Genomic DNA, 21,911 nt, shown 5'->3' with positions numbered 1-21,911 from the left:
ATCACTAATCTCTTATCTGCTGGAAAATTCCAGCCAAGTTATCCATTGCCCAGCCTTTCCCATGTCTTATCTCAGTGTGGGCAGGAGAGAGGGGGAGGCTTTGGAATTGCCAGGGAATGAAACCTGTGTCCACTTGAGTCCTTCACAGGGGCTGGCACTACCTAAATGTCTGGTGAAACTGCTCTGGTTAAAGTTACAGTGACTCACTCCAGAGGTCCATATGCCACAGGAGGAATGGCTCTGGAGAAAAACTGGCTTGGAGCATTATGGGTAACTTCCTCCGCCCCATACACCTGAAATATAGGAACAGTCTTTGGTACCAGCAGGGGGCAGACTTACCCTCTGACAGTACAGGCCAAGGGGTTCCCAGCACAGGGAAAACAAAGACATTAGATGTGACCCCCAGCCCCACCAAGGGACATGCCACACCAAGGGACATGCCTCACCAGGTTTAAAGTGGCTTCAGAGAAGAGCCAACTTCTAACAATGGGAGGTCAGGAAGGGCTCATCCATAGCTGACTAGTGCAGGGTTCTTACCCGTTCCTCTCCAGCATCTGCTGCTGGCCACGGTCAGGGACAGGATACTGGGCTAGATTGCCCTCGGGTCGGATCCAGTCTGGCAATGCATACGGCTAATGCTATGCTCAGGATATACAGATGGCAAATGTTAAGGTTATTTAGTCGGCAAAGGCCAAGCATTGAAGAGACTGATATTTAGAGAGATTCCAATGAAGGAGCATACACTGCTCCTTCCCTTCTACTTCCACCGTGCTCCAGTGTCTGAGAGAATCATGCAGCAAAATGCAGAACAAATAACTTTCATAAAATATGTTGTCAGCCTGTGGAACTCACTGCTGCAGGCTCAAGCGCTAGGGCTGATTGATAAAATTTGTAGCCAGGCTGGCTATGAGCAGGGTAATCAGGGCTCTAGATGTGAGGTGTAAACTGGTCTCTGCGGGGTCAAGATGGAACCTCCTCACCCTGGCCAGCGTTATTGGGGTTTTGCTTTCCTCTGATGCAACACGTATGGGTGATGGCAGGGGTGTAGGGACCAAAATGGCTGGTCCAGTGATCTGAGATGGGGTAGCAAATCCTATTTTCCCAGGAGTCCCAGAACTAGAAGTGCAGAGCATACCAATGCAGGGAGAGGGTTCAGGCGCTTGGTGCTGGGAGTAGACTCCTCCCTGGAGTCTGAAAGTGCAGAGAGAGTAGACCGATTTGCTGCTGTTCTGCAGGCTGAAATCCTGGGGCTGGCTGGGGAACAGGGAAGAACCACCAGAGGAGAGGCTAGTATCAAAAACAGTTTTAATAAGATCAATCGTAAGTGCACAGGCTGCAGAGGGAGACAGCTGGGACGTTCCTTGTGGGTGTATCTTTGGTATGAAGCTTCTGTGACAAGCTGGAATGAGCAGGGCAAGGGGCCGAGCCTGAGGAAGACCCTGGGTGGGGGCAGTGAGGGGTAACAATGGTTGCAGGCTCTGGACTCTACACTCAAGAGCCCTGCTGGGCACCTGTAGTTCCCATTCACTTCAGCTTCAGCCCTCTCCTAGGGGCAGCCTCCCCCCACAGCGGAGCAGCTGCCTGCAATATGGCTGAGGGTGCTGGATGAGATCAGTCAGCTGGCAGCTCCAGGGCCCTTGTGGGAAGCAGCACGGGCTGCTAGGATTCTTTCTCCCCCTCCCCCCGGGGCGTCCGAGCCTGGTTGTTATGCTCTCATGTGTTCCCTGACAGATGCAGACCCCAGGGCGACTGGGCAGCGGGCGTGTGGGCCACAGGCTCGCGGGCCCTGGGCAAACAATGGGCACGCTGTGCGGGCCGGCAGAATGACCTCACCCCCCAGTCATTCCTGCCGTGGCACAAAGCCTCCTCTGTGTGAGCGTGGCCACATGCAGGACAGCATGGGGAGTGGCTCCTTCCAAAGAGGCCGCGTTGCCCAGAGACAGAAGGAGCACAGTGAGCAGCCCCCACCCCCCGCCGGCAAAAGGATACCGGAAGAGGGAAGTGCGTTGGAGGGGGGTGAGTTTAGACCCCTCTAAATAGTGTCAGTGGGAGCCCATTCCTGGAACAGCTGCCCAGACCAAGGGCAGCCCCCATTTCAGCTCCCTGGGCTGAACGCTATAGCACAGAGAAAATGTTCTTGTTCTAAGAGGGGGTGAAAGGGAGTACTGGAGTTTGGGCGTGTCCCCTCTGGGGTCTACCGGGGACAAGGGCAGCAGGACCCCGGCATCTCCCTTATTCTGCCTGATTACTGGAGTCACAGCATTGCCAGCGCTAATGACTTTGTTGCAACTCTTGCGCAATTTGGTGTTTCCCCTGAAGGCCCACCTGCCAAAGCCACTTACTGCCTGAGCCTCCCAGCTTTCATTACACAACAACAGGAAGTGTCTAGCTCTCCCGGTTGTGGGGGAAACCTTGAAAACCGGCCCCCTGCGCAGTCCAGCACCAGAGGGCAAACGGAAAGAACCCACCAGTTACATCTTTGAAAAATCACGACTTTTGGCACCTGACTCTGGCAGGGCTCCTTGGTGCCCAGGTTAAGGGTCATGGCATGATTTCCCCGGCTGTGCTGCATTCGGATACCGAGTCATTGCTGGCTGCACCCCCACCCCCGCCGAGCCACCTGTATTGCTGCTCTGAACACCTCCCTGAGGACAGTGTGGCAGGAACTTGGGGGGTGGGGCAGTGGGCGCTCCTCCCCAAAGCTGTAGAGTGGAGCAGCTGGCTCTCTGGAGCCAGCCTCAGAGCCTCCAGCTCACCGCAGTGCTGGAGGATAGGAGCCACACCTGCCATTCTCCCAGAGCACAGCCCTGCATCAGCTGTAGGAAGGAGGGCTACCCCACTCAGGTGGGAGGGCTCCCCACTCTGCTGTCTGCTCCCTGGGGAGGGGAGGAGAGGGGAGAGGAACCGGATTGCTGTGCCCCTGGAATGGCCTCTGGGGGCGGGGGAGGCCCCTGAACTGGATGGCTAGGGCAGGTCTTGGCAGGAGGGAATGAGGAATTAGCTAGCCCAGCTGGCATGGCCACTGGCTGAAGGCAACAGAACTGGCGAGGGCTGGTACGAGCTGCGTGAGACTCGCGGACAGTGCTGCATGGCAGAACCAGGTTTAGTACCCAGGCCCAGCCTTGCGCTGGGAGAACGGCCAAGAGCGCTCAGGCCCCAGGGAGAGGGAGAATGCTGTCTTGCTCCAGCCCGGGGTTGTTGACTTAGAAAGCAAGCCTGCCCCAGGCCTCTAGCTCAGGGGGACGCGGGGGAGCGAGCCGTGCGGCTGGAGTGCTCTCTCTGATCAGCTCCTCTTCCTTGCTCGCTGGGGGCTTGGTGACCTGACAGGAGCATTCCCTTACCAGCCCAGCCTCCCAGGGGGACGGGCACCTCATTTCGAATGACAGCAAGCAGTGGGGGGAAGGAACATGTGATCATTGCGATTTCCCCATTAGCATGACCTGTCCTCTGGGGAAGGCGGGGCCTGCCCAGGGTGCTGGGCGGATCAAAGAGCTGCTTCCCCTGCCTCCATCCCCACCAACCTTCTGCGGCAGGAGGGTTCACAGCTCCCAAGGGGCACTGGCCCCCAGACAACTGACATCTCTCGGGGAGGGCTGGGGAGTCCCAAGGCCACAGGAGACGGTGGCTGTTCAGACCTTCACTTCATCATCCTCTTCCTCCTCGTCGGCATACTCAAAGGAGTCGCTGCGGCCCTCCCTAGCTATGGCCTCCCGTTCCTGCACAGCTGAGAGTGCGGCCTCCTCTTCCTCCTCGCTGTGACCCCACCCAGACTCGTCCGCCCGCCACGAGCCGACAACTGGGCTCTCCCGGGGACCCTCCCCCTCCTCCAGGCTGCAACGTGCACCTCTCGCGCTGTAGTGGCGAGCGAGGACCTGGGCAGCCCGGTGGAACTCTCCCGCCTCCATGCTGCAGTCATTCCAGTGCCCCTGCCACAGGCTGTCTTTTGGGAGCGCCCCCGGCTCCTCAGCGGGTGCTGAGCCCCATGCAGGGCTCTGGTGCCCGCTCCCAGCATAGGCAGGCCCCTCCTCAGCATGCTCTAGGGCATAAGCATCTCCATTGGCATGCACCAAGTGTCCTGATGGGGAGCTGGCCCCCTGCCTGGAGCGGCCCCAGAGGCTTTCTGCCATGTCACCCTCTATACACCTGCCATGGGGTGTCCCTGATCCCCGAGGGACACCGGTCTCAACCCATTCGCCATGCAGGGCAAGGGGCGACGCAGCCTGGCTGCCAGCCAGGGCTCTGTCTTCCTCCTTCTCCTCCCACTTGACACTGCTGTCCATGGCTTCTGTGAAGCTGATGACCTGGAGGAGCTCGCTCATCAGGGAGGGCCCGAGGTCCAGACGAAAGGACAGTAGGGAGTCCGAGCGCTGGAGCTCCGCTTCTGCGGGGAAGGAGCTCTCCCGGGCCTTCTCTGAGCGCGGCGCACGCGGGATGGTGCAGAACCCGGACTCCAGCCCTGAAAGGACAAGGAGCCTTTGGTGAGAGGGAAGCCTCTGGCGCCGCGCAAGAGCCAGGGGGAGGCAGCGACTGTCACACTGGGTGGGGACGGACTGGGCAGTACTATGGGAGACTGGGACCGGTGAATATGTGAACGGGGATAGACAAGTCATGTCAGCTGGGCTACATTGGGATCAATCACTCTCATATGGACCATTTTGCTAGACAGCCTAGAACCAGTTTCACCAGCGAGTGACTGCTCTGTATTGGGAAAGTCTGGCCTGTACTAGTGAAAACTAGCACAAGTTACATTCCATTGTAACGTGATTAGCCTGTACTGGGGAAGATGGGAATCGGTCCCACGGTTAAAGGACTGCTCAGTGCTGGACACTCATGGCCCAGTCAAATCGGAAGATAACAGCACAGTGCTGGAACTGGTCTCTGCCAAGAGTTGAGAGGGTGACGGGTGATCAGCTGTATAACCTGTGACCAGCAGGTGGCAGCATTGCACCATGCCACCTTCACTGCCCCCTCGGCTCAGCCTCTGTTCCTCCCTGGCCCAGGCCCAGCCACGCCCGTACCGGTCACACTGACCTGAGCATTACTGCCCCGGGAAATGCTGAGCTTGGAGAACGTGGCCTTTGTGCTAAAGAACCCAGCCCCCGGCACTCGCCAGAGCCTCCCTCAGATGTAGCCAGGACTGAGGGGCCTGGGCAGGGAGCCAGGGCTGGAACAGGACAACCGGGAGGGGCATCAGCAGAGCCACAGGGGCATGGAGAGGGGGCACTGGATAAGCAGGGGGAGCTGCAGGCCTGGAAATAGTAACAAAGCTGAGCTCTTACGCCGTGCATTTCCTCAGCAGATGTTAAAGCGTTTTACATCATCCCCATTTTACAGGTGGGGAAACGGAGGCATGGGACAGGGAAGTGACTTGCCCAAGGTCACCCAGCAGGCCAGCGACAGAGTTGGGAAATAGAGCCCAGGTCTCCCGACTCCCAGTCCAGGGCTCTAACCATGAGGCCACTGCCTCCCACCGGGCTGTGTGGGCAGAGCTGAATGGGGGGGCATCGCCTGCTGCCTACTCTCGGGAGCAGTGAAGTTCACCTAAAGCACCCCCTCCTCCCTTTCTTCGCTGTGCTGCTGGAGACGGCCCTTCTGTGTGAACGCCAGCAGCTCAGCCTCTCCCTTGGGGCTCCCCCTCCACACCGGACGGACCAGTCCCAGAGGGGCACGCAGGCTCGGTGGCCCATTCTCACCCTGAGGCTGCCAGGGGGACAGTGAGTCTCCCTTGTTGTCTGTGAACACGTTTCTCTTATAGGAGGTGGCTTGAGACCTGCCCCCACCCACCGACTCATTTCCCACAGGCCACCAATTGGCCATCGGATGGGAACGATCTTGGTTACTACCATCCCAGCACTGGACTGGAGCTGGTGGATCAGAGATGAGAAACTATATCCCACCCATAATAGCCTGAGCTCTCCAGGGCCTTTAACAGGTGAAGTCGAAGGGGAAGTGGGTGCGGGGGAGGAACATCTCAGAAAGCATCATTCTGGGATTCATTGGGATCAGGAACTCCATTGATCATAGCTCTTAAATAGTCCGGTCCATCCAGAGATGGAGATTGTACAGATGGGGAAACTGAGGCACGGGGGGGCAGGGCAGGGACTTGCCCTGGATTCAGTGACACAGCTAGGAATAGCACTGAAGCTTCCGAAGCCCATGCACCCCCACAGGACCACTCACCGTAAGCGTAGTGTGTATCAGACACGTTGTTTGGAGTGCTCTTGAAGGCGAACTTTCCAGCCGGGCTGCTGCCCCCATAGGTCCCCTCGTTGAGCTGCGGCAGCGACACGGCGTTCTTGATGATGGGTGAGATGTCTGGGGGGGCGGGTGAGGCTTCGGCCTTGCCCCCGCTGCCCCGGTTCCTCAGCGGCGTCCTCCGCACGTGCCGCAGGGTCCGGGCGAAGAAGTTGTTGGCTTTGGCCGTCTCGGTGCCGCCGTGGTTGCTGAGGAAGGAGGTGTCCCCGAAGACGTCCCCACCGCGCCCCACGTGCATGGTGTGCCGGAAGTCCCCCAGAGGTGGGCTGATCATGTCCGGCGTCAGCTCCGATTTCAACCGGCGTTTGCCGTGGGAGCCCGATACCCAGCCGAGCACTGGTAGCTTCCCAAGACTCATGTCACACCCCGTTGTTACTCCACACCCTCTCCCCTAAAACACAGGAAACCGGCCTTCAGTGGGGAGGGGTGCAAATTCCAGAGGGGTCACAGTGGCTTGTCACGCCCTCGGACTCCCCATCACTCATGCTACCCCCTCCTTTTGGCCGTGTCGTGTCCTGGGCCGGGCAGCTGCTCCCGATCTTTGGAGATGCCTTCGAGCTGCTGAGGGGGAGTGTGGGCCTGTCTTTTCTCTGGTTCAGCGTTCCTTCCAGATAATTGCTCTCCACAGCACTCATTAAACTGCCCAGGGGAGGCTTTTCCGAACCGGCTCACCACTGGCAGCTTTTGCTATTGCGTGCAGGCCTCTGGATCCTCATATCTCCAGGAAGAGCCCCAGGGTGGGTGCAGGGAGTCCCGCTTGGCCCTGGGCAGGTCGGATGGCAGGGCTGGGGCAAAGGTATCTCCAAGGAGTCAGTCGTCACCCTGGCTGCTGCCGCTGGAGCTCTCGTGCGGCTGGAAGTAAGCAAAGCTGGGGATTAATGTTAATCTGCTGTCCTCCGTCTCCCTGCTTCCGCCCCCTCCGCCTGCTCGCGTGGGAGCAGCTCGCAGACAGGGCAACAGGTCACAGCCGAAGGGGGGATCTCAGGGCAAACTCCTTGATCCTGATGTAAGATGGCCTAAAAATGACAACAGCAAAGGTGAAGGCTCAGGCTGAGATCTTCTGACTGTTCTGGCTGCAGTAGTGAGTTACCAGGGTGCTCTGCAGGCTTCCTGCCAGGAATGGGTAATGCCAACGCCAGGGGAGGGCCAGGCCAGGTGAAATACGAATGGACACTCTGGACTTGTGCCCGACCCCACCACTGTGACTGCACTTACCTCCGAACCTGTGTTCAACCCCCAACCTGCCCCCGACCCCGCATCTGCCCCCGCCTTCGAACCTGCGACCGACCCGACCCCCGACCCCGCATCTGCCCCCGCCTTCGAACCTGCGACCGATCCCACCCCGACCCCGCACCTGCCCCCGCCTTCGAAGCTGCGCCCGATCCCACCCCGACCCCGCACCTGCCCCCGCCTTCGAACCTGTGCCCGATCCCACCCCGACCCTGCATCTGCCCCGCCTTCGAACCTGAGCCCTATCCCACCCCGACCCCGCACCTGCCCCCGCCTTCGAACCTGCGCCCAGTCCCACCCCTGACCCCGAACCTGCGCCCGGTCCCACCCCCGATCCCACATCTGCACCTGCCTTCCAACCTGTGACCGATCCCACTCCGACCCCGCATCTGCACCTGGCTTCGAACCTGCGACCGATCCAACCCCGACCCCGCATCTGCACCTGCCTTCGAACCTGCGACCGATCCAACCCCGACCCCGCATCTGCACCTGCCTTCGAACCTGCGACCGATCCAACCCCGACCCCGCATCTGCACCTGCCTTCGAACCTGCGACCGATCCAACCCCGACCCTGCATCTGCACCCGCCTTCAAACGTGTGACCGATCCGACCCCGCACCTGCCCCCGCCTTCGAACCTGCGCCCGGTCCCACCCCCGACCCTGGACCTGTGCCCGACCTCACCCCGACCCCACATCTGCACCTGCCTTCGAACCTGTGACCGATCCCACCCCGATCTCACATCTGCACCTGCCTTCAAACCTGTGACCGATCCCACCCCGACCCCACATCTGCATCTGCCTTCGAACCTGCGACCGATCCAACCCCGACCCCGCATCTGCACCCGCCTTCAAACGTGTGACCAATCCAACCCCGACCCAGCATCTGCACCTGCCTTCGAACCTGCGACCGATCCAACCCCCAACCCCGCATCTGCGCCTGCCTTCGAACCTGCGACCGATCCCACCCCGACCCCGCACCTGCCCCCACCTTCGAACCTGCGCCCAGTCCCACCCCCGACCCCGAACCTGCGCCCGGTCCCACCCCCGACCCCACATCTGCACACGCCTTCGAACCTGCGCCCGATCCCACCCTGACCCTGCATTTGCCCCTGTAGCCACCCCCGACCCTATGCCTGCCCATCCTTGCACCTGCGCCTGACCTATGTCCAACCGCACTGCTGAACTTGTAACCACCCAGACCTGTGCCCGAGCCCAACCAGGAGGGTAGCTAGCAGGGGAAAGAAATACATTAATTATTATGATTACTAGGGAATTTGTTTGCATTTCTACAGCAACTTCTCTCCAAGGATCACAAAGCTCTTCACCAATGCTACCGTATTAAACATCAGCCCCTGGGGCCCCCATTCTGGAGGCAGGGAAACCGAGTCACAGAGAGGCAATGTGACTTGTCCAAGGTCAGCAAGCCAGCCAGTGGCCAAGCTGGGATTGGAAGCCAGCTCTCAGTCTGTGCACAGATCTGTCCCTAAATATTACAGCGATAGGCACGCTGGAAATAAGTAGGTAGACTGTGTCAGTAGGTCAGGTTGTCTCTGGGCTCCCGGTCCCAGGTTAAGCCATGTTTCTCTCCTAGCAGACTCCCAGTCTTGCTTTCCAGCCCTGAATGGGTCAGGGTAGCTGTTCAGATCCGCTTTGCATTGCGGGCTATTGCCATCTCAAAATCTCCTGGAGGCTGCTCCACTCCTTACGTGGGCAGTGGGCTCCACTCCAGGCCTCCACTGAGCAGTCCTCTGCCAACACAGCAAGCGCATACTCAATGGGTCAAAGGCCACTGGCACTTTGGCATGTTCCCCCTGCCCAGGTAAGCTCAGCCCCGGGGCCAGAGGCTGAAGACACCTTGGTTCCTACACTGAGGGGCAGGGCTGGGTCCTTTCAGCAGGATTAGCGGCAGGGAGCACGCTGCCTTGAGAGCGAGCCAGACAGGCTGCTGGCTGGGCTGGGGTCTGGAGGACTCTTGGAGGGTTGGGGGTGAGATTACCTACAGCCCAGCCCCTGACGTTCTGCCTTGCAGCTGGAAAGCACAGATACCCTCTGTGGCTGTGTGTGTATGGGACGGGGGAGGAGGGTGGTGATGGTGCGGAGGAAGTAGGGTGGAGGAGGAGGAGGAATGCCAGCTCCAGGAGATCAATGATAAACCCAGCTGATACCCCCCACCAGTGGCATTTCCAGTGCTCTTTGGCCCCTGTCCCCAACAGAGCCACCCTTTGTCCTTTCCCCAGCCGCGCTCCCAGCCCATTTCAGCCTCCCGCTTTGTGCTCCCCTCCCCGCCACGTGCCTCTGTGCTGCCACCCGCAAGTCACCTTGACGGGGAGCAGGTGCCAGAGAGGGCTATGCTCCAGGAACACTGGCCATGAGTCTCCGTCAAAGCTGGCGCCACGTGTCCTTCCCCACCCCAGCCTTGTTTGCTCACCCAGGGCCCCTCTTATCTGCCAGGGGGTAGAGGTAGGCAAATGGAAAACAAAACTCCCCTTGAAATCCACTGCAACCATTGGCTGTTTCCCTGGGGATGGTGGGGGGGCAGGGAGCCTGTTTCCCAGGGTCCTCTATCCCCATGGCTCCCAGGGCCCTGCCTCCTTGCTAATGGAGAAACTGGGGGAGCTCTCCCTTCTCAGCTGAGAGCTGCCAGGCATGTGGTGTGTGTGTGTGTGGGTGGGTTTGAGGATCAGCCAGGCCTGGCTACAATGGGGATCCAGGCTTCCCCTCTGGGGTGGGCTCTTACGGGGCTGGGCTGTGTGAATTTCCCACTGCCTCCAGCTGGGGGGGGGGGGGTTGGCTCCACCCCTCCCCCCATGAAAACCCCCTCACCCCATCCACAGCTTGCACCTGCTGGGCCAGGCAAGAAAAGGATGGGGGTGGGGAGAGCAGGGGAATTTGCTGGGGCCCTGTCTGCCCCCTGCAGCCTCGCTGAGCTATCCAGGGCCAGGAAGACCTGAGCCCCCCGTGCAGAGCAGGCGGTGGGGCAGCTGAGATGGTTCCCAGCACTCCAGCTCCCCTGGCCTTGGGCCAGGCTCAGAGAACAGGGAGAAGGGATGAGCTGTGCCCCTGCATTCCCCACCCAGGAGTCTCCCTCTCCTTGAGGCACACGTGCCCAGATGCTCAAGGCTACAGCGGGACTCAGATCAGAAAGAAGAGGGAAAGGGGGCAGGAGAGAGGTGGTGTTCAACCCCCAGCCCAGATGGGCCTTTTGCTGTGGGCCCATTCCCTGCTTGGCGGGATCCTTGGAGGGGGAGGCGGGTCCTTTTCTCCCCTTCGTTCTTTCCCTCACTACCACAGAAATGACTAGCCCACAACCACAGTCTGGATTTCAGCAGCTCCCACTGCCTCTAGCTGGCACTGCCCTCCCCTGCAATGCCAAACCCAGGCTGCAGGGCAGGCCTTCTGTCTCCTGCCTGTCCCCGTCACCCCTTTCCTTCTTGCCTGTCAGCCCCCGCTGGTGTGTGGCCGCCCAAAGTCAACAGAAGCTCTCAGAACCCTGCCCGCCCACCCGGTCTCTCTCGTTTTCAGCTCCACTCCATTTATTCTTTCATCCAACTGAAACTCGTGATTCTCTGAGCAAAGGGTCAGCCAGGGCATGCGTTCTATTCCTCCTACTGTCTCTGTGTTACAGCCCGTCACTGCAACGGCTGGGCCCTTTCCCTCGCCAACAGCCCCGCTTCTCCTTAATCCTCCCCCCATCTCCCCTTCCCCCAAGAGGCCCCAAAAGGCAAGCCACCATCAGACTGCCAATATCTTTCCCCCTCTCAAGCCTCCCCACTCTCTAACTTCAGCTGGTTTCCACTGGTTTATCTCCCCAGGAAGGAACTGTTATTCTCGCTGGGATGGGCAGAAAGCAGAGAGGGGAAAAGTGATCCAGATGGGCAGGACTGCCAAACGCAGACTCCCCCACCACATGCCCGCCCCAAGGGCTTAAAGACCCAAGAGGGAGAGGAGATGTCTAGGGTGGTCTGAGGAACAATGGGATGGGGAGGAGCGAAGGGAAATTTGGGCTGGAGACTGGGAGAACATTCCTAGCCGTGAGGGTCTACCAAGCTGTGGAAGAGTCTCCCAGAGGAAATGTTAGCAGCCCCATTGCTTGGGTCACGTAGAGCCAGACTGGACCAGGCTATAGGGGATGCTATAGGGGACATGCTAGACAGGACCATCTCCAGCTCCTCTGAGTGCAGGAGAAATGCAGGCTGTGTGTGCTGGAATAAAGCGACTCAGCTCCCGGGCCGCCTGCTGCTATACATATAGAGCACCTAGGGGTTTTTCCAAACAGACCCACTTTGAGGCTGAGGCTGGAATTCCAAACGCAGCACTTTTTGGCCCCCCCCGCCCCGCCCCAAAATTCTCCCTTTCCTGTTAGGAGAAAAAAAAGTCTCTCTCAGACCCTGCAGGAATGGGTGGTCATAGGAAGGCAGAGAGAACCCTACAACCCTCCCAGCTCTCCTGCTGCCTCAGTGCCCCTTCTTCCCCCTCTTCTTCTGCACCCCTCCCTCTACCCCCCCATCCAATCTCTTTTGCCATATCCCCCTGCCTCTCCTCCCTCCTCCTTCCACATTCCCCTCTTCCCTTCTCCTGCCATATTTCCCTTTGCCCCATTCCCTACCCCCTCCTTCAAGCCCCCTGTTCTCTAGCACCCCCACATACGCTTTCCTTCGCTTGCCCTCTGCTCCACTGAACGTTCCCCCATGCCCGTCAAGTCTTAACTTTAGCTTTTACCTTTTTGGAAAAAAAAAGTTTTTAAAAAAGAAAAAGTTCCCAGAGGTTTCAAACGTTCCCCGTGGCTCTCGGTGAAGTCCTGCCCGCGTCGCCGCTCCCAGGGGAGGTGACCCCCTTTTCCCACTACTTGAGGGCTGGCTCCTCAGCAGTCTCCCCCTTCTCTGCGCTGTTCCTTGGCTGCTGTGCAGGAGCCCTGGTGCCAGTGGAGGGAGGGAGAAGGGAATGGGGAGGGGATGTGGAAGCGGTGGGTGGGGTCTCCGCATTTACTGACCAATCCCCAGCTGTTTGGGAAAGGAGGCCAGAGAAAAAGAGGGAGTTAGTCCAATTGTCCAGGAGAAAAGATTGCAGGAGCTCCTGTTCTGCCCCCCCCACTACCCCTTCTGCCTGGGTCGGCAGCACCTCACCCTCATCAAGAAGGCAGCCTCAGAGAACGCCAGTGTCCAGTTGAGTCTGTCTATCAGGAAGCCATGGTTGGGTGGGAGGTTCCTTGCCCCAGTCTGTATGTGCCGTGGGACAGCACTGCCCACAGGTGACTGGGTGTGGCCAGCAAGGCTAAGAATTGCGGCAAGATGCACACCTCACTAAGAACATGTCTGAGGGTGTCCCAGTCCTTGAGATTCACCTCCCCCACCACTCTTTTACTCCAGGATCACCCCTGCCACACACATCCCCTTCTTACCAGCAAGGAGTGGGGTGAGCTCTGGTTGGCTTGGAGGGAGGGTCCCATTAGTAGAATTGAGCAGGGTCTCTGGGTAGGGTTGGAAGGAAGGTCTTGTTAGGGGCACTGAGCAGGGTGGGGACGGAGGGTTTCATTGGAAGCAGTGTGCAGGGTCAGGAAAGATGGTGTTATGGAGCGGGACATAGGCAATCTTGCCTAGAGGTCAGAGCAGGAGTCCAGGTTGGGGAACAAAGCCAAGAGTCTGCACGAGAGTCAACTGCCAGTTACCAGAGCTGGGGCCAAGTCAGAGTTGGGTCCGAAGTCAGAGCTCGGACTGGTCACTGATGGCTGGAGGCGAGGCATAAGGACAGGAACGGGAGGACAGACAAGGATCAGGCACAGAGCAGGAGCACCCCTGTGGGAACAGGAGCCGAACAGGAACCAGGAACAGGGTTGGATGCAGGAGGCAGGCACAAATAGGGACGAACACAGCCACAACAGGAAATCATCTTGTCACTCAGACAAACTTCCTGTGCCTCCTTGTGGCTTAAAAAGTGTGGTTGGACCAATCAGTGGAGCTGGGGGATCCTCCATTCAGGGTTCCTGTGGGTGGTGCCTTGACTGAGACTATAGTCCTCTAGCTTCTCAGTCCACCAGGTTTTGACAGACCCTGGGAGGCCAGGACGTGGCAGCTGTCTGGGGTGGCCCAGGCCTGAGTTCAAGACCTGGGACATCACCGAGGGTCTCATTAGTGGCCCTGTGCAGGGTAAGACTGGAGGGTCTCATTGGTGGCATTGTGTAGGGTGGGGATTGAGGGTCTTATTGGGGGTACTGCGTAGGGTTTCTGCACCTGTATGGATCATCTCCATCGCTAGGGGTTTATCCTTTTACAGGAGTGTGGTGGAAAATCCTGTTGGAGGGAATGTTGCATTAATGTCACCATGAGGGGTGTCTCCTGGGAGAGGTAGGGCGGAGTGTCTGGTTGATAGGAAGTACAAGGTAGAGGTGGGATGAGATACTGTGGCTCTGTGTGGGAGCTCTGAGCCAGAATGGAATGGTGGGTCCCATTGCTGGCACAATATGGGGCCTGTAGTTAGAGGAGGGAAAATGGGGCTCTCTGGCACTGAGTAGGCCAGGCATGAAAAAATCGCTACACAGCTGCTAGCCAGAGGGAGAAATGGAAGATGGGAATGAAGCTCAGACCCTTGGCATCTCCACCTGGGTGCTGCTGAGATTATGCCAGGGTGCTGACCCTGGACTCTGCTTGGGAAACTCCATCTTTGATATGGGACTCTGTCTACAAAGTGGCTGATCAGTTTGAAGCTCTACCCTCTTCTAGTTCCTGGTAGGGGAAGATGTCTATCTCTTTTACACTCTCCAGAGCCTCTGCTGCTACCACTTCTTCACCCCTTCCTGGGCCTCTGCTCTTTGGTTCCCCTTTCCACATGACTAGCGCCAATGCATGAGCTGCTTGGGGAAGTTAGGAGCTGTATCACCTTCCAGAGTCTGCAGACTACCCTGAGTGCCTCTACAGCTGCTCTGAATTTTTCCAAGCAGAAGCACAAAATTGATAGGATTCTGGGGAGTTTCACTGTTATGGCTGGTTTCTGCTGAAGTTTGGATAGGCTACTTGTGGCTCCATGTAATATCATGGGCCTGGGATGGGATGGAGAGTCCTACCAATAGCACTGTGTGTGAGTACACTCTCATGGGGCAGTGAGACCTGGGTTAGTGGGGCAGGATAGCCTTGGGGCTAAAACACAGTGTGGAGAGTTAGATTCCATTCCTGGTTCTGCCACAGACCTGGGCAAATCAGCCTCAGTTTCCTCATCTGTAAAACAAGGATATTTTTTTCTGTCTCATGGGGGTGAGGGGAGATCAGATTCATTAGTGCAACATATTATTAACATGCAAAGCCTGCGTTCCTGGAATAGTTATTAGGGGGGCAGCAAACCTGCCAGCCCTATAGATTTGAGGGCTGGGAGGTGATGTCTGAAACACCTCTTTCTCCCTGGCAGAGGAACTGCCCCACTAGAGGAAGCCATCTGAAGTGGGGAGAGGGGCTGGATAGGCCCTTTCATCAGATATCATTCATCCCCAGAGGGATCTGGGAATCCTATTCCCTATCATGGTGCATCCCCTTCAGTCTGCATCTCTCCCAAGCTGGAGCCACTCAGCCAAAGTTGGCTTTGGCTGGATGGGTACTTCCACGCCTACACTGTGGTCTCAGGGCCCCCCAACTCACCCCAGTGCTGGCTGTGCTGGGGAGCACTGATTCCAGATGAGTGGCAATCATCCCTGCTTGGGAATGCAGAACAAATCTCTTCCAGATGGGGGTGAGGGTAACACTCCACAGGGAGGGGCTGCAGGGAGTCCACTTTCTCTTCCTCCTGCTCTCCGTCCCCTCCCCCACCACACTCTAAGCATCTCTGAGCTCCAGGGCAGCAGGATCCACTATGTTTCCAGGAAAGTGGGTGGAAATCCAGCTGGTGGTTTTGCAGCCAAACCACCCATCAACTAAGCAGGATTAGGTTGGGGTGCAACTGGGCTAGGAGACCTCCAAGGAACATGCAGGCTACCGCAACCAGAGGCCCTGGCCATTCAGTGCGGTCACTCTGAATCAGAACTGAACCCAGGCCCAGCACAGTGGAAGGGGTGCTGTGCTGTGGAAAGTGCCTTAAAAGGGATCCAGGACATTTGATCCCTGGCACAAGCACAGGGGTGTTAGCCCAGGTAGCCCCATTCCAAAGTAGGTAATTACATTCCACCTCCATACAGTCCTCTCTCCACCTCTAGCCACCTGGAAAATGGGGACACAATCCTTCCTTTCCTTTACCCTTTGTCTGTCTTGCCTATTTAGACTGTAAGCTCTTTGGAGTAGGGACAGTCTCTCACTATGATACGTGCAGCACCTAGCGCAAAGGAGCCCTGATCGCAGCTGGCACCTCCAGGCACTCCTATAATACAAATAAATAATAATATTAATAATAATTAATAATCAATAGGCATTTCTACCCTGCCTTTCAAGTGTCCCCACAGTTTCAGCTGGAGATGTCATTATTAGCTCTGATTTCTGTGGCATCGAAAGCATGGAGAAAACAAGGAGACACGGTCCCTGCCCCAAGGAGTTTACAATCTAATGCACAGGTGAGGGGTGAGGATGCTATGAAAAACCAAGTGACTGGACAGCAGAACTCAGAGTGTGTCTTGCTAGATCCCCATCTGGCTTTGAGTTTTCGTTGCCCTACGTCTCCTCTCTCTCCTCGTGTCTGCCGTGGCCGCATGCCTAGGGTTTGGTGGAGGTGCTTGTTGAAAGATGGGATTTGAAGGAGGCCAGGGTGCTGGGCCTGATCAGGAAGGAGATTCCAGTTATTCTTCTCTTCCATGTCACAGAGAGCTGCTGGGTGCAGGATGGCTGCTGAAGCCCAGCTTAAGGGTAATTGCCTTTCAATGGCTGGGTATCTGCCTGCTCTCCATCCATAGTGCAGTCTGTAAAATGCTTCAGGCTCCCGGATGCTGGAAGGTGCTCTCTGATGGTAGAGGAAAAATCATTCATTAGTGGCCTTTGGCCTCTCTGGGATGCCCCTTGTCTCTCCACCTGGCCTCCTTTCCTCCCTCCATGTCTGGCCAGTGGCCCTTCCCTGACCCATGTCTATGAGCCAAGGAGGGCCGTGGGTGTGTGCCAGGAGCCCACGCGTAGGTGACAGAGCGTGTTGTGATAGTGCTCTCTGCATGGCCAGGGCTGGAGGGGATCTCCCTCTCCTGCGAGCGATGCTCTCTTTTTGGGCTTGCTGCTCTCCTTGGCTGCTTTGAGGGTGGGCCGTGCTGGGGGCTCCAGGGCTCCATCCACACATAGGCGGAGTGGGGTCTCTGAGAGCCTGGTCCCTGAACAGTTATTTGGGAGGCCGGAAGAGAGATGGTGGGGGCAGGGGCAGGCATCTGGTTCGGCACACGAGAAGCAGATATCCTGTTGCTGCCCAGGCTCCTTGGCTCATGTTTCCTCATTAACTGGGAGTGCCGTTCATTTGCGGGCGACTTCCAGATGTTTCCATTCTCCTCGCAGCGGCTGTGAGGTCGCATACCACACGGTCTGGGAATAACTGCAGGCATCTGGGCAGAGACAGCCCCCTGCCACAAGTGGAGGGGAGGGGGCCTTCCTCCCCACGCCCTGCCTAGGGTTATCCAGCTTTCTTCTCCCCCGTCCCCGCCAGGGTCAGTCTGTCAGGCCTTCTCCTAAGCCTCTGGCACTGGGCACTTGCCCCCTCTCTGTGTGTCTCACGGAGTGACAGTAGGGCTTTTTTTTGGCGGGGGGGGAGGTGACTTCTAACCTTTCCTTCACCCCCCGCCCCAGCTTCTAGATCTTGGGGCCATTGAATAGCAGAAGCTAGAGTAATTCCAGGGCTTTATTCCCCCATCTTCCTCTTCCCAATGATCAGAGTTTTTGGCCACGTTCCTCTTGTGGCCAGGGGGTTAATGGGGGAGGAGGTGCCTTTCCCCTGGGAGTTAGGGAGAGATGTTGAGAGCTCAGGCATCACTGTCTGCCAGATGCCAGAGGAGGGCTGAGTTCCCAGGCTCCCTCTCTCACCCCCCCCCCCCCACCCGCCCCCTGCCCAACCTTTATATCTTGGTCTCTTCCTCTCCCACCCATCATTGCTTCCTACCAGCCCTGGTTGCATGGTGGAGGGGAATGCGCTGCAATGCTGGTGTGCCTGCTGTGGGGGCTGGGCATGGGTGTGGCGAGGGCAGAGGTGGGCTCGGAGGGCTGGAGGGAGTGAGGTGCAGAGGAAGGGGCAATGGAAAGCCCTGGACAGGGGCACTCTCTGCTTGCCCCCTCTAGAGGGGAGGGTGGGGTTGTGTCCATGGGGTGGGGGGCTGTAGTATAAACTAGAGACAGTAAGTGGAGATCAGGAACAGCTGCCGGGGGGCCCGGAAACGCCTCTGGAATTCCAGGCGCCAGGAAAGGATTTTTTTCTTCATCTTCTTCTCACCCCACCCCCCACCCCCCAAAATCCCTCTTAATTCTCAGGTTCCTGTTCACAGGCCCTTGAGGGGCCAGGAGGGGCAGAGGGGGGCTCAGATATCAGCTTTCTTTCCTGCAGGAGCCTGTGTAGCAACAGAGTGGGGGGTGGGGGGCATTTCTGGGTCCACTTCCCCGCCCCCGAATGTATTCCCTGAGCAGAAGATGTGGGGGGGGGGGTTTGCACATCTGCAGGAGTTTAAAGCCTGTCTGTGCTGGCAGGAGGAAGGGGGTGGGGGACTGCTAGGGGGTGGGCAGGGGGAGACTGCAAGAATAGGAGAGATGGGGGGAGAATGAGGGAGATTGGGGGGGCAGGGAGGGGGAGATTAAGGGGCGGATGAGAACAGGGAAGAGGGGACATGGAGACTGCCTGGGCATGGGGAGGAAGGGGGAAAAGGAGAGATCGAGCCGGAAGACTGGAGGAGAGAGATAGTGAGAGGGAGGTAGACTGAGGGGAGAGTGCCTGAAGGGAAGGTTGGGGGTTGGCAGTGGGCGCCTGTAGGTAAGGCAGTGAGACGGAGGTGGAGGGGGGAGATGTGTTTGGGGACAGGGGGACGGGGGCGGAAGTGCAGGAGGCAGGGGAGGCTGGGAGGCAGGCAGCTACGGAGGGGCTGGATGGCTATTTTATCCTAATTGCTCTGCCTGTCCCTCCTGCTTGGGTATTTTTGGCCTGGGGAAGCGGGGAGGCAGCTAAAAATAGGGGTCTCCCCACCCGCCCCCTGAGGCGGCGTCTGCCTGCCTGCAGGGATGCTGCAGGGTCTGGAGGGGGGGAGCAGACCCGGTCTCCTCCCCGAACTGTCTGGCTCTGCCTTTGTTTGTATCTCAGGCTTACGAGGACAGGAAGAGGCCGTGAGGCTGGGAAACAATGGCTCATTCTCCTGGAGTTGGTGCCTGCGGAGCAGCGATAGGGATGCGGGCGGGCGGCCAGCAGGCGGGCACAGCCTTTGACCGCCTCTCCGGCGGGTGGACACGGGCTGCGGTCAGGGGAAGGGGGGATGAACAAACAGTTGCCCTGGGGCCTTGTGCAGCACTGCGCTGGATCCCGCCGCCCCAAAGGGGTGCCCTCAAACCAGACAGTGTTCTGGGAGGGGCAAACAGCTCGTTATGAGATACACGGCCAGTCGGTGGCGCTCAAGAAAGCGCCTCAAGTAGGGCTGTGGCACATGGTGCCCCTTTCCCTGCACCTGCAGAAGGTGGGAAATGTAGCCAGAGGTGGGAGAGGGAGCTCTCCGATGGGAATGAACCCAACAGGACTGTCTGTAAGGGGATGATAGAGCCTTTCCCCCAAACTGCGTGCCCCCTAGTGCTACTAAGGAGACCTTTCCAGTTTGTGTAGACTCAGAGCTGACGACTCCATGCCCCTTGAGCTGTCCTGTACCCAACATCTATTGAGCATGCCCCTGGTTGGAGCCATAGGCAAGCGTCCATTCTTCTCTTATGCTGAGTCCTGGTTGCTCAGGTTCTTCTCCCTCTGATCCACTTCCCCCTGGGGAGGGCAGGGGGGTAGGTGGCACAATAGAGTCTCTTCTAACACCCAGTCCTGGGGACTCCTCTCCCCATGTGCACTCTAACCTCAGCTTGTGGCAGAGTCCCTCCCAGAATCCTGCTCTGCATTTCTTTCTGGGCCTCACTGGGGTCCCCTGAGCTGGGCTGTGCCAGGTCAGATCCCAGAGGCCTTAGCTGGAATGGCCTAAATAGCCCCCAGCCATGGCAAGTGTGTGGAGTATATGTCCCTGGCAGCTCCCTTCAGGGCCTGACCTGACGGGGTTAAAAGGGTGCGGGGGGGCTAGTGCTTGAGCCTCGGGAGAGGTTTGTAGACTTTGTGCGGGGGCTCTCCACCCCTCCATGAGGTCTCTGACTGTGGGGCTGAATGCCTGCCAGAGTGCCTCTTGTTTACTTAGCTGGGAGCTGACACATCCAAGGTCTCTGCTGATTCCAGTTTCCCACGTGCAGCTTGCTGCTGCATTCCTGGGGAGAGTGGGAAGGGGTGGAGAGAGGAATGTGAGGGGGTTTCGACTGGGGACCCACCCCTTTTCTTCCTACACCAGACAGGCAGGGAGGAGCACCACAGCCGGATGGTGGCACAGAGCACTGTGGGAGAGGGGATGGTACCTGTGGAGTGGTGCCCTGGACCTGCAGAGCTGGGGGCTCAGCTGAGCCCTGCCTTATGAGCTGAAGTTACTACACAGCAAGGTGGGTTGGGCTGTGCTTGTTCCTTCCTGCTCAGGGTTAGTGCTCTGCACTGCCATGTGAGAGACCCAGATCCCAGTCCCACTCTCGGGGTCCTGGGAGTCCTGTGGCCATTGGGCCTGGTGCCCAAGGAGTTAACACACACATGGGAGACCCAGGTTCCACTCACAGTCTTGTGTCTTGGTCCCCTGAGCTGGATCGTGCTGAGGAGGCCCAGGCTAGTCTCACTCTATAGTGGCTTGGCAGGGGCTGGGACAGGCTGCGCGGGCCAGTGCCTTCGGGATCAGCGCTCCATGCTGCCAGGCAGGAGACCCACCTTTGGTCTCAGCCCTGAATCCTTTGCCTGCACCACGGTGCAGTGAGCCAAGGGTTAAAAGTTTTGGTCTCCGAGAGCCAAGGACAATCCAGCTCCAGCTTGGCAGCATGAGGAAATGAGCCCCTCCCTTGAGGGCACCCTCTGCAGCTCTCCAGGCCCTGCCGTGCACACCCTCCTCGGCAGCTGCCAGGCCTGGCACTGGCCCGGACGCCTTTGGTTTTGGGAGGGAACACCACAGAGCTTTTAAAAATAAGCCTGGGAGCAAATGAGGCTCTTTGGAGTCGACTCTGGCCCCGGGGCTGGAGAGGAGCCCTTGCCCTTTTGTGCTCCGTGCTCCCTTTCACTATGACAGGTTTCAGAGTAACAGCCGTGTTAGTCTGTATTCGCAAAAAGAAAAGGAGGACTTGTGGCACCGTAGAGACTAACCAATGCATCTGATGAAGTGAGCTGTAGCTCACGAAAGCTTATGCTCAAATAAATTGGTTAGTCTCTAAGGTGCCACAAGTCCTCCTTTTCCCTTTCACTATGTGTCAGTAACCTCCCTTCCTAAGGTGGAGCACCCAAGTGAGGCTCAGGGCATGCTGCCCTCTGGGCTGGGGGCAGCCACGGGCACATGCAGTGTTGTAGGGCCCCCCCCTCTCCCCTAGGTGGTCACTGGGGGTGACAGAGAGGGGCTGGGAGAGCCTGGGGTGGCCTCCTTTCTCCCTGCATCTGTCTCACGTAGGCCCTTTTACACTGAGACATGCTCTGTGTTGAGAATAAGGGGCTTAGTCTCCCGCTGAAGCGGCCACGGGAAATGCAGAGACTGAGGTCGGGGCAGCCAACAGCCCTCCCCCAGGAGGCCAGGCGCACAGAATACAGGGACTTGTTTAGCTCTGAAGCAGGGGGAGGGCCAGGCTCTTCCTGTTTATGTGATTAACAGACCCCCCCAAAAAGGGAGGGAGCCAGGGAAGGAGCGCTCACAGATCTTGGTCTGTCGGTATATCTGTGGCTAGAAAGACAGGCTGGGGCATGACTCCCTGGGGTAGGGCTGTAGTCCTGCGCTGCTGAGACTGGCCTTTGATTTGTAAGGCCATGAAGCTGACTGTGCCAGGGAGTCTGGGGTTAGATTGCTCAGCCAGGGCTGAGCATAGATCTTACTGGGGCAGGGAAGCTGGGGTTAGTTTCCCAGGGGCTGTGGCATAGATCTGACTGGACCAGAGACTGGGGTTAGATTCCTAGGGGCTGAGCATAAATCCTCCCCATGTGGGGAATTTGGGGTTAGATTCTTGGGACCTGAGGCATAACTCCTGCTGCACCGGGGGCTGGGCCTTTGATGTGTCTCGTTTTGTTTGTCTGTGCTGAATGCGATCTTGTCTGTGTCCTTGGCTGGTGTTGGTCTCTGTGGGATGGCCGCGGGGGGGTGGATAGATTGGCTCAGGACACAGGAATGAGAAGCCTTGGGAATGGTCAGGAATGTGGGAGTAGAATATTTAAAGGAATTGTACAGTGAGTTAGCAATGAGGACGCCAAAGCTGACCCTCTGC

The 21,911-nt window shown here is 58.1% G+C and overlaps 2 protein-coding genes across 4 annotated transcripts in view; one reads left to right on the top strand and one right to left on the bottom strand.

Annotated features, from left to right (window-relative positions):
- Nucleotides 1–1,288: 1,288 nt before the first annotated feature.
- Nucleotides 1,289–13,385, bottom strand: CDC42EP1 (CDC42 effector protein 1). Of its 3 annotated transcripts, none has more exons than XM_027825102.3 (4): nucleotides 12,884–13,385; nucleotides 12,205–12,485; nucleotides 6,181–7,271; nucleotides 1,289–4,456 (listed from the first exon to the last, which is right to left on the bottom strand). In XM_027825102.3, the coding sequence occupies exons 3-4, from the start codon at nucleotides 6,611–6,613 to the stop codon at nucleotides 3,630–3,632; spliced, it is 1,260 nt and encodes a 419-aa protein (XP_027680903.2). In that variant the 5' UTR covers nucleotides 6,614–7,271; nucleotides 12,205–12,485; nucleotides 12,884–13,385; the 3' UTR covers nucleotides 1,289–3,629. The 3 variants fall into 3 exon arrangements, with proteins under 3 accessions (XP_027680903.2, XP_007062728.2, XP_043398930.1); XM_007062666.4 differs by having other exon boundaries at nucleotides 6,181–7,107; XM_043542995.1 differs by lacking the exon at nucleotides 12,205–12,485.
- Nucleotides 13,386–13,434: 49 nt separating this feature from the next.
- CARD10 (caspase recruitment domain family member 10) overlaps nucleotides 13,435–21,911 on the top strand; it is a 54,869-nt gene continuing 46,392 nt past the window's right edge. Inside the window, exon 1 of the mRNA XM_043542965.1 lies at nucleotides 13,435–13,628. The gene's annotated coding sequence lies outside the window, so the exon portion shown is untranslated. The remainder of the gene's footprint in view (nucleotides 13,629–21,911) is intronic.

This window comes from Chelonia mydas, chromosome 1 (genome assembly GCF_015237465.2).
Source record: "Chelonia mydas isolate rCheMyd1 chromosome 1, rCheMyd1.pri.v2, whole genome shotgun sequence".
Classification (NCBI taxonomy): Eukaryota; Metazoa; Chordata; order Testudines; family Cheloniidae; genus Chelonia; species Chelonia mydas.
This window is presented reverse-complemented; position numbering and strand designations above follow the sequence as displayed.

Coding starts and splice junctions, on each gene's coding strand:
- CDC42EP1 (XM_027825102.3), bottom strand. CDS start 6,613: ATGAGTCTTGGGAAGCTACCAGTGCTCGGCTGGGTATCGGGCTCCCAC. Junction 4,457..6,180: donor TGATACACACTACGCTTACG/GTGAGTGGTCCT, acceptor TTGTCCTTTCAG/GGCTGGAGTCCGGGTTCTGC.